This window comes from Hyla sarda, chromosome 4 (assembly GCF_029499605.1).
Source record: "Hyla sarda isolate aHylSar1 chromosome 4, aHylSar1.hap1, whole genome shotgun sequence".
Taxonomy (NCBI): Eukaryota; Metazoa; Chordata; class Amphibia; order Anura; family Hylidae; genus Hyla; species Hyla sarda.
Genome location: NC_079192.1, coordinates 36,093,603 through 36,109,482, shown reverse-complemented (window position 1 = coordinate 36,109,482; position 15,880 = coordinate 36,093,603). Strand labels below are relative to the sequence as shown.

General features: G+C 44.0%; 1 protein-coding gene across 4 annotated transcripts in view; it reads right to left on the bottom strand.

Annotated features, from left to right (window-relative positions):
• Window positions 1–15,880, bottom strand: part of SLC44A2 (solute carrier family 44 member 2) — an 86,591-nt gene that overhangs the window by 34,134 nt on the left and 36,577 nt on the right. Inside the window, exon 1 of one of the 4 annotated variants that reach the window (XM_056570539.1) lies at window positions 14,326–14,412. The exons of the other annotated variants lie outside the window; for them this stretch is intronic. Coding sequence (XP_056426514.1) covers window positions 14,326–14,359 — 34 coding nt within the window. The 5' untranslated portion in view covers window positions 14,360–14,412. Of the gene's footprint in view, window positions 1–14,325; window positions 14,413–15,880 lie in introns of those variants that run through there. 4 annotated transcript variants of the gene reach the window in all.

Genomic DNA, 15,880 nt, shown 5'->3' with positions numbered 1-15,880 from the left:
ACTTTATTCCGTCCGGGCTGCAAAATAAAAGAAAACACACTTTCTCTTACCTGCCAACGAGCCCCCGGAGCTCCGGTACACTCCGGTGCAGGTGTTCGGTCCCCGGGCTGTATTCTTCTTACTTCCTGTTAGGCTGAAGCTCCGTGTGACGTGCCGGGCTATCACCGACCGCAGCAATGTCCCGCCTCAGCCAGTGATAGGCTGAAGCTCCGTGTGACGTGCCGGGCTAACAGGAAGTAAGAAGAATACAGCCCAGGGACCGAACAGCTGTACCGGAGAACCGGTTGGCAGGTAAGAGAAAGTTCTTTTTCTTTTATTTTGCAGCCTGGATGGGATAAAGTGAGAAAAGTGCGCGCCGGAGTACTCCTTTAAGGTATTATGCGCTGTTCCACTGGATTTAGGGGATTTAGTTGCGGTCCAGTAGTCACGCTAGCTTTAGCTGGGGTAGTTAAGAAATCACGGTTTTAGTTCAGCGGAGGCAGGTAGGTTTTTCAGGCCTAGCGTGTCTTTGCAAGTTGCGCAGATCCGTCCTGCTAGTCCGGCATCCACGAGAGCAGCAACCCAAGAGAGCGATCATTGGCTACAGCTCCCTTATATGGGCAGGGGCTGGACTAGAGCCAATTGGTCCAATACTTGTGTCAATCACCATTACAAAGGTTTATGGGCAACATGTGACCCAAGGACCTCCAAAAGGTCCTCCAACATACCATAGAGGATATTTAACATGGTCCCATGACCGAAGGTCCTGCGACGCTAAACAAGGTAAGTACTATACATTATATTAGATATACATTATTATTAAATATATACATGTATTAACATTAGAGAATTAGAGTAGAGGAGAGGCGACTAGGGGCTGTCCCACCTGAGGGACCCTACCTGAGGGTAGTTACTCTGACTTTGGGGACCTCTACACTAGGTACGGTATGCAGTACGGTACCGGGAGACCACAAACAGAAACAACATTTTTAATTATTATTTTATTTATTTGAGGGCTGGGGGAAAAAAAATAAAAAATAAATTCAAACAAAAAACTGCCCCCTAATTTTTCAATCCAAAAAGGTGAAATTTTTCTCCAAAACAGCCCAAAACAGCATTTTTTAGTTTAGACGTTTCTTTTTGACTTTGTAGCCAATTTATTTATTTTATTTTATTTTTGTTCTTTTTCTTGACAAGGCATGTGATTTATTCCTCATGTGACTCAAAGGAGTGGGGAAAAGCATATTATTATTTAGATTTTTTTTGCCTTTAGGTTAAGTGGTAGGTTTTTTTGTCTTTTTAAATTGCAGGGTGCAAAAAAAAAAAAAAAAAATTTAAATTTATATATATATATATATATTATATATATAAAAAATAGCAATTTTTTTTATCTTGCTAGTGACTCCTAACTAACTTTTGGCAGCAGTATTTTTTGGGCCCAAAATTGCCATTTATGGCTTTAAATAAATAAAATATGATAAAAACAATATGTTTCCAGCCTTATTATTGCAAAAGCAGCGCAGACACCACCATCACATGACCTCTGTCTTTGATGTACGCGTTTGCCTTCTGTAGGATTGTCCAAGTGCCCATTATCTCTCAGCCTACTAACCAATACACCGCCAGGGTAGGCACCTTCTATATATAACCCCGGCAGTGTACAACCAGGTGACAACACTATAATCATGTTCTACGGCCATCACTGTGGTATATACAGGACTATAATTATATAGAGAGATGGAGCCGAGCAAAGACAGAGACATTACAGGACTGGAGAATCACTGCACTGTATTTTCTGTGGGAACACCCTGTATATAGACGCCCCGGGCACATTCACTACGAGTCCTGACAATGGATCTCTATAGAGAATTATATCATCATAATGACTAATACACAGCTCGAGGAGCAACACCATGACAACAGTATTGTACATAGGAGCAGTATTATAGTAGTTATATTCTTGTATATAGGAGGCAGTATTATAGTAGTTATATTCTTGTATATAGGTGCAGTATTATAGTAGTTATATTCTTGTATATAGGAGCAGTATTATAGTAGTTATATTCTTGTATATAGGAGCAGTATTATAGTAGTTATATTCTTGTATATAGGAGGCAGTATTATAGTAGTTATATTCTTGTATATAGGAGCAGTATTATAGTAGTTATATTCTTGTATATAGGAGCAGTATTATAGTAGTTATATTCTTGTATATAGGAGCAGTATTATAGTAGTTATATTCTTGTATATAGGAGCAGTATTATAGTAGTTATATTCTTGTATATAGGAGGCAGTATTATAGTAGTTATATTCTTGTATATAGGAGGCAGTATTATAGTAGTTATATTCTTGTATATAGGGGGCAGTATTATAGTAGTTATATTCTTGTATATAGGAGGCAGTATTATAGTAGTTATATTCTTATATATAGGAGGCAGTATTATAGTAGTTATATTCTTGTATATAGGAGGCAGTATTATAGTAGTTATATTCTTGTATATAGGAGGCAGTATTATAGTAGTTATATTCTTGTATATAGGGGGCAGTATTATAGTAGTTATATTCTTGTATATAGGAGGCAGTATTATAGTAGATATATTCTTGTATATAGGAGTAGTATTATAGTAGTTATATTCTTGTATATAGGAGCAGTATTATAGTAGTAATATTCTTGTACATAAGAGCAGTATTATAGTAGTTATATTCTTGTATATAGGAGCAGTATTATAGTAGTTATATTCTTGTATATAGGAGGCAGTATTATAGTAGTTATATTCTTGTATATAGGAGCAGTATTATAGTAGTTATATTCTTATATATAGGAGCAGTATTATAGTAGTTATATTCTTATATATAGGAGGCAGTATTATAGTAGTTATATTCTTGTATATAGGAGGCAGTATTATAGTAGTTATATTCTTGTATATAGGGGGCAGTATTATAGTAGTTATATTCTTGTATATAGGAGGCAGTATTATAGTAGTTATATTCTTGTATATAGGGGGCAGTATTATAGTAGTTATATTCTTGTATATAGGAGCAGTATTATAGTAGTTATATTCTTGTATATAGGAGGTAGTATTATAGTAGTTATATTCTTGTATATAGGAGCAGTATTATTGTAGTTATATTCTTGTATATAGGAGCATTATTATAGTAGTTATATTCTTGTATATAGGACCAGTATTATAGTAGTAATATTCTTGTACATAGGAGCAGTATTATAGTAGGTATATTCTTGTATATAGGAGCAGTATTATAGTAGTAATATTCTTGTATATAGGAGCAGTATTATAGTTATATTCTAGTACATAGGAGGCAGTATTATAGTAGTTATATTCTTGTATATAGGAGCAGTATTATAGTAGTTATATTCTTGTATATAGGAGCAGTATTATAGTAGTTATATTCTTGTATATAGGAGGCAGTATTATAGTAGTTATATTCTTGTATATAGGAGACAGTATTATAGTAGTTATATTCTTGTGTATAGGAGCAGTAATAGTTATATTATTGTATATAGTAGCAGTATTATAGTAGTTATATTCTTGTATATAGGAGGCAGTATTATAGTAGTTATATTCTTGTATATAGGAGGCAGTATTATAGTAGTTATATTCTTGTATATAGGAGGAAGTATTATAGTAGTTATATTCTTGTATATAGGAGGCAGTATTATAGTAGTTATATTCTTGTACATGTTTTGTGCCAGAGAGACCTTTGACCCCTCCCCCTATAGCTACCCCCACTTCCATGATAATTGTAAGAATTTCAATAGTTATCATTTACTTTTTCTCGGTTTCAGAGCAGCACAAAAAAAAAACAAAAAAAAAAAACAGCGAAATAAAAAAAGGACAAAGCCCGTAGAAACCTGATGAGAAAAAAGAAGAGTGGTCCAACTAGTTTCCTCTTATGAATAACAATGTCTCACAGCTGCAATGTTTAACTTCAAGAATTTAGAATGCCTGTAGAGAATATATATATATATATATATATATATATATATATATATATACACACACACACACACACATATAAACACACATATATACACACACACACATATAAACACATATAGCCACTGACGATAGGTCGTCACCCAACTTTTTAAACTAAATGCAGAGGAATCTCTATATTTCAGGAGTCAGGAAACCTTCATCAGACCCGGAGAGAACAAAGAATGATCAGAAATGGACATCAGAGACTCTTCATGCCAATGTGACACCATTGAAAGTAACGCCCTCCGCCCTCCGCCTTATACCAGTGAATAGCCATCATCTCTGATCAGTGCTATTCCCTGGGACACAATTCACACATGACATTGTCTGCAGGATCCGCCATACTTCTCTGTGAAGCAAACCCAGAAAACAAGCCGAGACATAAAGCTTTCCGAGAACAAATGTTTACCAAGGCGTTACAGTGACGGTGCTGAGGATTATACCCAACGTTATTCAGTAATATACCCGTCCCCAGGGCTGGTGCAAGGACTTTTGCCACCCTAGGCAAAAGCTGATTTTGCCCCACCATTTGACACACCCCACCTTACTACTGTACTGGGGTGACACACTGTAACAAACCTCCTCCTCATGCTGATGACTGAGCAAGTGGGTCAGATGCTGGTTGTCTAACTTTCTTGCAGCAGGAAGAGCGGTGTCCCCCATCTAGAGGGCGCTCTAGGCGTCTGCCTGTTTTGCCTATAGGTAGAGCCGGCCCTGCCCATCCCCTTCATTCACCACCTTGAGGAGAACCCAATGGAGGAGCTTGCAGAGCTGAATGAATGGATAAGAAGGATTAGACATATTGATCTCCAGCTGCCCCATCCTTCTCTCCTGATATAAGGGAGAGTCCAGGGATCCCCAATAAACCTTATACTCCCATCTCACACAAAAATGGGAATAAAAGAATTGAGAACATCGACCTTCTACTGTATCTTCATCCACACGGTCCAATTGGCTGTATGAACCAAACAGTCCCTGTTGACCCAATGTGGTCCCTTATCTACTAAAACCTTGTCCCAACCCTGTTCCGTCTACAGAGAGTTCTGAACTAACTTGGTCATTGATCCTTAAAGGGGTATTCCAGGAATTATTTTTATTTGACTATGCTACAGGGGCTGTAAAGTTAGTGTAGTCCGTAATATAGTGTCTGTATCTGTGTGTGACGGTTTTCTCACAATTCTTCTGTGATTTTCACCTCAATATTTATTTTTACCAGCATACAAAATGACTGTTGTCTCAGATTTTTTTTCCCAGGTTGCAATGCGGCCGAGACCTGACCTCACTAGTCAGCAGATGACAGGGAGCCTGTCTGCTTCAATGGGTGGAGGGATCACTTGGTGGGAGAGAGATCAATCTGCAACTAATACAACAGCTGTAGGCACCCTGATTGAAAACCACAGGTCTTTTGAATGGATGCAGCTCACTTATGTTTCAATGGGTGAGGTGGCTGATGTTTGGGAGAGAGGAAGATGGAATTGTGGGATTTGTAGTCAAAAAAAGAAAAGTCAAACAGGAAATACCAGTTCACAAACAGCTAGCCACAGTGTTATGGTAATCTCACAACATAGCCATTTAGGCCCAAGACAAGCGCAGATCCTTCCTAAGCATGTCCATTACTGTCTTCCAGGTACGTACTTTATGGTGGAGAACCCCCTTTAAGGAGATACAGGGCTTTCCAGCAGACATGGCGCACAAGTAGATACAGGTAGAAGGAGTCGCCACTCGTTCAAACTGGTGGTGCTTGTGGACAAGTAAACGTCAATGGTAGGTAAAAGAATCCCGGCACTCCCGAAACTGCTTAAAGAGGTACTCCAGTGGAAAAAAAATTTCTTAACTGGTTCCAGAAAGTTAAACAGAATTGTAAATTACTTCTATTAAAAATTTTTTTTATCCTTCCAGTACTAATTAGCAGGATATTCTTTGCTTTTTGAATTTCTTTTTGTCATGTCCACAGTGCTCTCTGCTGACACCTCTGCCCGTGTCAGTAACTGTCCAACAACACAGGTTTGCTATGGGGATTTTCTCCTGCTCTGTACAGTTCCTGATACGGGCATCAGGTGTCAGCAGAGAGCACTGTGGACAACACAAAAAAGAAATTCAAAAAGCAAAGAATTTCCTCTGTAGCATACAGCTGCTAAAAAGTACTGGAAGGATAAAGATTTTTTTTTTTTTAATAGAAGTCATTTACAAATCTGTTTAGCTTTCTGGCACCAGTTGATTTAAAAATAAATAAATAAATAAATAAATGTTTTCCACCGGATGCGCAGGATTTTCCGCTGCAGATTTATATGTAAACTAAATGACTGAGCGCAGCTTCTAATCTGCAGTTACAAATCCCGCGCAGGATCCTGTATGTGTGAACGTACCCTAAATCCCCTCTGGTGTTTATTCACATCAAAGCATGAATGGAACAAACGTAGCAACACGTAGTGTTGTTCCATTCATGCTTTGATGTGAATAAATACCAGAGGAGATTTAAGCAGTATCGTGAGTGCCGGGACATGGCGCACAAGACCAACATTTGGGGTTATTATTAAGTCGTACCGTTACATTTTCAAAGAATAAAGAAGTCAGAAGTTGGAAACTATCGAACATGAAGGGATAGCTTATCCGAGTTATATACCATTACTTGTATTGGAATAAGTGGTAAAAAAAAAAAAAAAAAAAACTGCCCTGTGTCGGGCCTAAATGAGGACATAGACATTAAAGGGGTACTCCGGTGGAAAACGCCCTTAGCAACGGACTACAAGGGCAGGATCTGCTCCCCCAATATAAATGCACAACCGTATTTGGGGTTGAGCACCTCCAGCCATTTGAGACCACGTTTTTTGTTTAAATTTTTTTTATTTAAATCAACTGGTGCCAAAACATTAAACAGATTTGTAAATTACTTCTAATTAAAAATCTTAATCCTTCCGGTACTTATCAGCTGCTGTATGCTCCTCGGGAAGTTCTTTTCTTTTTGAATTTCTTTTCTCTGCCGACACCTCTGTCCAGGTCAGGAACTGTCCAGGGCAGCATAGGTTTGCGATGGGGATTTTATCCTACTCTGGACAGTTCCTGACAAAGACAGAGGTGTCAACAGAGAGCACTGTGGTCAGACAGAAAAGAACTACACAACTTCCTCTGGAGCATACAGCAGCTAATAAGTACTGGAAGGATTAAGAATTTTTAAGTAATTCACAAATCTGCTTAATTTTCTGGCACCAGTTGAAAAAAATAAAAATAAAAATTGTTTTCCACCCGAGTACCCCTTTAAATGGCTGTTGGCCAAACCAACAATTTTGGTGTCAACATTCAACCACCTAGTGTTTATGCGGTTGTCCTGACTCTTCCCCCAAATCAACATGTCCAATCCTTCTCTGCCCCTGACTCCATCTGTAAGGGCGCAGTCACCTGGCCCCTATATACATTTGTCAGCTGGTCTCGACGGAAATGGAGTTCAGCTGACACATGTCTAAGGTGTATGGGGGCCTTAAAGGGGTACTCTGCTCGAGACGGGAGCTTGTGACGTCATAGCCGCACCCCTTCATGATGTCACGCCCCACCCCCTCAATGCAAGTCTATGGGAGGGGGCGTGACAGTCATCATGCCCCCTCCCATAGACTTGCATTGAGGGGGTGGGGCATTACAGCATGAGGGGGTGGGGCTATGATGCTGCAGTAGCATAAAATCTGCAGTAAAGTTCGTTCTTGGTTTACTACAACCTCTGCTGTGGACAATCCTTTATTCCTCCCTATCGTTCCTGGGACGGGTGGCGGTAAGACAAATACATAGAGGAAGCCCGCACCCTGGCGTCACGACAATCAAGGGTTAATGCTACACCCTGCAACACTACTCTGCAACACCCCTGTTCACCCTACACCTTACCACACATGTACCGCAGGAAAAACAAGAAGACAACCAGTGTTCAAGGAGGTCCAGAGGTCTGTTCTAGAGCCCTGCGCTGGACTGTTTTTCTTTTTTTTTTTAAATCCCGCTCCCGATGAATATCTGTCCACTCTCGCCCGCTCCCGATGAATATCTGTCCACTCTCGCCCGCTCCCGATGCATATCTGTCCACTCTCGCCCGCTCCCGATGCATATCTGTCCACTCTCGCCCGCTCCCGATGAATATCTGTCCACTCTCGCCCGCTCCCGATGAATATCTGTCCACTCTCGCCCGCTCCCGATGAATATCTGTCCACTCTCGCCCGCTCCCGGTGAATATCTGTCCACTCTCGCCCGCTCCCGGTGAATATCTGTCCACTCTCGCCCGCTCCCGGTGAATATCTGTCCACTCTCGCCCGCTCCCGGTGAATATCTGTCCACTCTCGCCCGCTCCCGATGAATATCTGTCCACTCTCGCCCGCTCCCGATGAATATCTGTCCACTCTCGCCCGCTCCCGATGAATATCTGTCCACTCTCGCCCGCTCCCGATGAATATCTGTCCACTCTCGCCCGCTCCCGGTGAATATCTGTCCACTCTCGCCCGCTCCCGGTGAATATCTGTCCACTCTCGCCCGCTCCCGGTGAATATCTGTCCACTCTCGCCCGCTCCCGGTGAATATCTGTCCACTCTCGCCCGCTCCCGATGAATATCTGTCCACTCTCGCCCGCTCCCGATGAATATCTGTCCACTCTCGCCCGCTCCCGATGAATATCTGTCCACTCTCGCCCGCTCTCGGTGAATATCTGTCCACTCTCGCCCGCTCCCGATGAATATCTGTCCACTCTCGCCCGCTCCCGGTGAATATCTGTCCACTCTCGCCCGCTCCCGGTGAATATCTGTCCACTACCGCAATATAAAGATGTCCTGGCATTGATCATGGACACATTTTACACAGGAGCCGTCCCTATAAAACATGTGGAAACACTTAGTAAGAGCAGGTCCCCGAGCACTCTGCCTCTTCCCTTTTATCAGATGCCAGCAGACAAGCACTGGATATTGTTCTCACTATCAGGCACAGTCTAATATATTCCATTAGTTTCTATGTAATCGGTTAAAGCTGGTAACCAGAAATATTCCATTATGGGAAATCTTTTACAAAAAAATAAAAAAAATCTTTTACTAAAGCCCCCAGGAGCTGCAAAAAAATTACGCACCTACCTTGATCCCCCTGCGATTCTGATATCTCCCAGGTAGAGATGAGCGAACTTACAGTAAATTTGATTTGTCACGAACTTCTCGGCTCGGCAGTTGATTACTTATCCTGCATAAATCAGTTCAGCCTTCAGGTGCTCCGGGGGGCTGGAAAAGGTGGATACAGTCCTGGGAAAGAGTCTCCTAGGACTGCATCCACCTTTTCCAGCACACGGGAGAACCTGAAAGCTGAACTAATTTACGCAGGATAAGTCATCAACTGCCGAGCCAAGAAGTTCATGACGAATCGAATTTACTGTAAATTCGCTCATCTCTACTCCCAGGCTTTGTGTTCTTTACATCTTTCAGCAGGAAATAGGAAAAGACTGAGGGGGACTATGAATAGCGGTGACAGGGGGAAATGCAGAAAATTATGCCTTAGTTTTATTTATTTTTTACTGTAACTACCAGAGCCCCTTGTATAAGATAATTCCTACCCGGACAAGCCAAAGAGTTTTTTATTTTACTAAAAAAAAATAAAAAATAAAAAAAGAGGTGGGGGGGGGGGGCCCTTTTCAATATTGTCATCTATTAGGTGGAGTGGAGAGAGGCGACAAAGACTGTCTTATCCTGGAGGACCTGGTATGTATCTGCATTACATAGACAGTTTATTGGTGATCATGTAATGCTTTGTGTCACCTGTGGGAGCACTGCAGGGAAACTGAACACATGCTGTTAGGTTTTCCAGCAGATTTCAGGTGATCACTGGTGATCCAGACAAAGCATCAATCTGCGATCAACCTATTTTTAGTGAACCCTCCTTACAAAAAATAAATACGTTTAAAGGGGTTCTCCACTGCCCTGTCTTCCGGAGCTCCGCTCGCAGCATCCGGAAGTTTATTGCTCCTGACGCTGTGTGCGGGCTTCTGTATTCGAGGCCGCCCCCTCGTGACATCACGCCCACCCCCTCAACGAAAGTCTATGGGAAGGGGGCGCGACCGCGGTCGCGCCCCCTTCCCATAGACTTTCGTCGAGGGGGCGGGCGTGACGTCACGAGGGGGTGGCCTCGAACACAGAAGCCTGCACACAGCGTCCGGAGTAAAAAAACTTCCGGACGCTGCGAGCGGAGCTCCGGAAGACAGGGCAGTGGAGAACCCCTTTAACTAATTTATATAAATTATTTTTTTTTCTCTACAGAAAATTTAAAAAACTAATCTTCGTATGATAGCAATGGCTTGAACAAGTTCTACTAGGCATTATCTTCCAACTTCAAGGTTATGGATTTTGATGATCTGCTATAGGAGTCCTTACATAGGCTTCTATACGGCAATAATATAAGAGCAGACAGGCCAATGATCCACAATCTGACATGATAAACAATCCTATTGGTATAACCCTTGAGTAGTCTTCATGGGGCACCGTCTAGGTCTACGTCATGCTCCATAGAATGTCCGTATAACAATGCTCTGAAAGCACATACACAACACTAGACCCCCCCCCCTCCCCCTCCACAGTCTATCAGAATCCCCCTTCAGGTACCGAATTCCACAGCAGTTTATATTGGGAAGCAGTAGTCGTTCACTGTTAGTTTAGCCTTATTTACCAAGGATGAAGAACTCCTTTCATTACTTCGGCTGGTTCCCTTAGCTTGTTCTGTCCGCGTCAACACAGCAACATGCGGTCATCCACTACCAGGCTGGCATTGTGCAAAAACACAGATACAGCGTAGCGACGGGATGTGTACGGTGCAAGTGACATTAGGTGGTTGGATCAGACCCCCACTGATCAGCAGAACAAAGGGGGTATGAGGCCAATCACCACTTACAATTAGAGGTGCGCAGATCTAAAGGAAGATTTGCCGAACCCGAATTTAGTGAATCGGCTTTCGATGTAAAAGCCATTCCCCTTCCCCAGAGAAGTCTGATAGGAGGCAGTCAGGAATAGATATGGCCATTGATCTGCATAAAATAGTTCTCCTTTCCAAGGGCTCTGGTTGCCCGAAAAAGCCCAGGGTGACAGTACGAGGTCTCCTATGACTGGATCCATCTTTTTTAGGCAACTGGAGGACTTTGAAAAAGGCACCAAAGTGATTCAGTCTAAACGAATCACTGGAGTCAGTTTTGGACAAATTTACCGTAGTTCCTGCTCATCTCTGGTCCAGAGTCTCATTTCAAAACTTCTCTGGGAAATCCTTGGAATGCAAAACGACTTAAACAAGACTGAACAAATGGATGGCCAATTCATTGGATTAGGGTTTGCCAATTTCTGCCGACCATAGTTCGACCTCTGTGTAGCTCATCTATGGAGGGAGTGTGTCAGACAACATTGGAACTGCTTATCTTCAGGAAAGCAAGAGCAAGGTTTAGGGTCAGCATGAGGCAAACATGGGCAGATGCAAAGGCCCACTGGGCTTGGTAGGCCATGGTGATCCATCAAGACTGAGGTTTCAATTACATGGAGACGGCTCTGGTTTGCAAAAAGGGAGAAAGATTTCCTCTTAGGTGATATGGTCTTGGTGGAGTAAGTGTTGTCTCCCAGTACTGGAGTGGGTCCGGTCCGGTAAACATTGCATCAGGTGCCTGTTAGAAGGTATGAAGCGGAGTACCCATGTGACCCTGATTGCCCAATGGGAAGCTCAATGGAAGCCTAAAGAAAATCTTCAAGTGAGCGACCACACCATTTTGCAAGTGTTCCCTGCCCAGGAGGAGTCAGAAATTCCTAGCTGTGGGCATAAGAGCCGGTGAGTCGACGGGTCACACAGTGCTAGTCCGGGATAGATCCAGTAGAAAGCCTCAGGTAGCTGGATCCAAAAGGGCTAGTCCATACCCTGGGGGTGTAGCTTTAATTGCAGAACCCTAGTCAGCATGGGAGGCCTCAAAACTAAGTCTAAAGTCCCAACAAGTAAAGCCAAGTGGGAGTAAAACACCACAAGCCCCAGCAATCCTACAGGGCTCCCGATGGTTACTGCATCTCCACTGCAGCTCTAATCTGCGCTGTGAGGACTGTAACAATTACTCCTGCCTCAGTAAAGACAGTTTTCCGTAACGTGCCATCGGTGCATTTATTATCCCGTGCCTGGCCCAGAAGAAGCTGTCATATCCTCTGACCGTGTAGGTTAATGGTGTCCTGGCATCACAAAGTGATACATCTCACCACCCCGAGTCACAAACAGGATCAATGCAACCTGCACCTAAGTCGGTAGCACTAGTGCACCATCACACAAGGATTACTTAGGAAATAGGGAGAAATTTTGCTAGACACGGGCCGTAGGTTAGGCACTTTGTTCTTAGTGTGATGGGCAGTCAGAGGAAAGCCTGAAACAGAGGTTTGGTATCTGAAGAACGAGAACGATAAGACTGTTTACATCTGTTTGAGTCTCCATCACAGATACTGTTAAGCTTATTTTTATTCCATCTTGGACAGTCCAGACGTTGATTAAGAGGACTGAAGCTCCTTCACTTCCTCATGCCCCCCCTCCCCCCCCCCTCACTATCCTTATAGTCCTCATCCCATCCCGTGGAGTGTAGCATGTGGTGCCATGTATAGCTTAGGGTAGGAACACTACATTTTGGCCTCCGTTAATCGTATCCGTCGGCATCCCGCTGAAAACAGGATGCTGACGTAAACTTAACGGGCGAAGTGGACTTCATTCAATTCTATGGCCAAGAGGAGTCACCTAGTCTCTCCTTTCGGGACGTGTGCGCTATTTCAAAAGCGCAACAGCCCCTGTCATGAGTCCGTGGCAGCAGAAGTGAATGGGGTGAGCCGCCTCCGTTCACAGTATACTTCGGCATCCCGTTTTCGGTGGGATGCTGACATATACGATTAATGGGGGCCAAAACGTAGTGTGTTCCTACCCTTAGGGAACCAGTGCTGTGTATTGTACTGCCGTGTTTTTTATGACTGTAATTTATTGTACGACTTGTATTGACTGATCAAATTATTATTTTTTTTTAATGGAAAAATAGCATATCTCCCTCTCAAAACATTAGACACCACACGACGGACACCTAAGTCAATGAGATCAGGTTCAACTGCTGTTGTATGACGGATCCTAGGCAGCATTAGGGATTAATACCGCCACAGCGTGTGATGCCACAGCAGATTTTCATATAGGGGACATCAAAGAACAACCACCTGTATGGCATTGGCAGTACGTAAATTACCAGTTATTGTTCTACTTATCTGACTAGCATAGCAAGCGGTAAATCCCAGTCTTATCACCGCAGATATTTACCCAGGTTATCACAATGGATTACTGAAAGTGACCCAGGTTATCTCATTGTACTAGTGATAGTGATACAGGTCGTCAGTCACGACTAGATAAATTAGATCCGTGGTCTCCAGACCATGGCATTTTAGCTGTTGCAAAACTACAACTCCCAGCATGCCCGGACAGCCAACGGCTGTCCGGGCATGCTGAGAGTTGTAGTTTTGCAACAGCTGGAGGGACATAGTATGGAGACCACTAGATTAGGTCTGTAATCTATACTAGGTCCTCCAGGCCAGGGTGGCGCACCCCACTAGGTGGCCAAGGTGGAGCACCCCACTAGGTCCACCGGGCCAGGGTGGCTCACCCCACTAGGTGGCCAAGGTGGTGCACCCCACTAGGTCCACTGGGCCAGGGTCGCTCACCCCACTAGGTGGCCAAGGTGGTGCACCCCACTAGGTCCACTGGGCCAGGGTCGCTCACCCCACTAGGTGGCCAAGGTGGTGCACCACACTAAGTCCACCGGGCCAGGGTGGCGCACCCCACTAGATCCACCGGGCCCGGGTGGCGCACGCCCCACCAGGTCCAGCGGGCCAGGGTGGCACATGCCACACTAGATCCAGCGGGCCAGGGTGGCGCATGCCACACTAGATCCAGCGGGCCAGGGTGGCGCACCCCACTAGGTCCACCGGGCCCGGGTGGCGCACGCCCCACCAGGTCCAGCGGGCCAGGGTGGCACATGCCACACTAGATCCAGCGGGCCAGGGTGGCGCATGCCACCCTAGATCCACCAGGAGGAATTACCATAGACTTTTTGGGGCTGCATAAGATTTCTTCCCCTCCATATTTCTACGAGTTAAGATAATGCAGTGGCATGCAGAAATAGGAGCTGTGCCAAATGACAAACTCGGTGCCACTACATCCGTATACCCTACATAGCTGCAGAGCGTACAACATTGTTGGATGATCCCCATGTGACGGTATTTATTTACCACATGAAGCGTGCACCAGGCAATATGTACATACACCAGGCCATGGCGTGCCCGCACCCAGACTGCAACCCCCCATCACTTACCATGCTTCCCATAATAGTTCTCCTGATCCCCCATGCTGCTGCCTGTGTCTCTCCAGGTTCTCACTGCCGCTGCCCACTCCCCTCTTACCTCCCCCGCCTGCCTGCTCAGTTTTCTCCCCCACCCATGTCAGCTGGTCCCAGTCACCCAATTACACCTCCCAATCTCTTCCAAACTGGTCTGACTGGTGTCAGGTTCATAAAGGCGGAGGGGGAGGGCAGGTCCAGGCGGCAGGGGCACCCAGCTCGGAGGTGGTAAGGATAGAGACCCCTGAATGTGGGGGGCACTAACTGCCTGCATCTACTCCACTAATATTATCATTATATTACACATAGTACAACGGTTCAGCAGACAGTATCACACATTATTGGCTTAGATACAACCGCTCAGCAGACAGAATCACACATTATCGGCTTAGATACAACTGCTCAGAAGACAGTATCACACTTTATTGGCTTAGATACAACCGCTTAGCAGACAGTATCACACATTATCGGCTTAGATACAGCCACTCAGCAGACAGTATCACACATTATCGGCTTAGATACAGCCGCTCAGCAGACAGTATCACACATTATCGGCTTAGATACAGATGCTCAGCAGACAACATCAAACATTATAGGCTTAGATACAGCCGCTCAGCAGACAGTATCACACATTATCGGCTTAGATACAGCCGCTCAGCAGACAGTATCACACATTATTGGCTTAGATACAACCACTCAGCAGACAGTATCAAACATTATTGGCTTAGATACAGCCGCTCAGCAGACAGTATCACACATTATCGGCTTAGATACAGACGCTCAGCAGACAGTATCACACATTATCGGCTTAGATACAGACGCTCAGCAGACAGTATCACACATTATCGGCTTAGATACAGACGCTCAGCAGACACACATTATCGGCCACCATTTAAAAAAAAAAAATAACGTATACGGGTTGTATTCGGACATAAAACCGTAGTAGATTACAGTTTCGTGTACAGGAAAAAAAAAAACTGATAAAACCGTAAATGATGCAAAACGTACACAACCGGATCCTACGTTTGGCAAACGGTTTTCAATGACATGTCTATACATACGGTTTCCAATACGGTTCCATACGGTTTTTACACCGAAACCGGAACCGTATGTATAGACATACCTGTCCAGAGGAAAAGTTGTCCAGTTGCCCATAGCAACCAATCAGATCGCTGCTTTCATTTTTAACAAGGCCTCTGCAAAGTGAAAGAAGCGATCTGATTGGTTGCTATGGGCAACTGGGCAACTTTTCCTTGGCACAGGTTTAGATACAACAGCTCAGCAGAGCATATCAGAGTATTAGATAATATGGGCTTAGATACAGTGGCTTAGCAGTAAGTATTAGAGACAGTAGGCTTAGATACAATAGCTCAGCAGAGAGTATCAAAGATGAGCTTAGATACAGCCACTCAACTCAAAATTAGATACAAGCTAAGCTGACTATGCATCCAGTATCACACTAGATATGCTTAGATACACCAGCTCATCAGAAAACATCACATATGAAAGGTTTAGATCAGTGTTTCCCAGC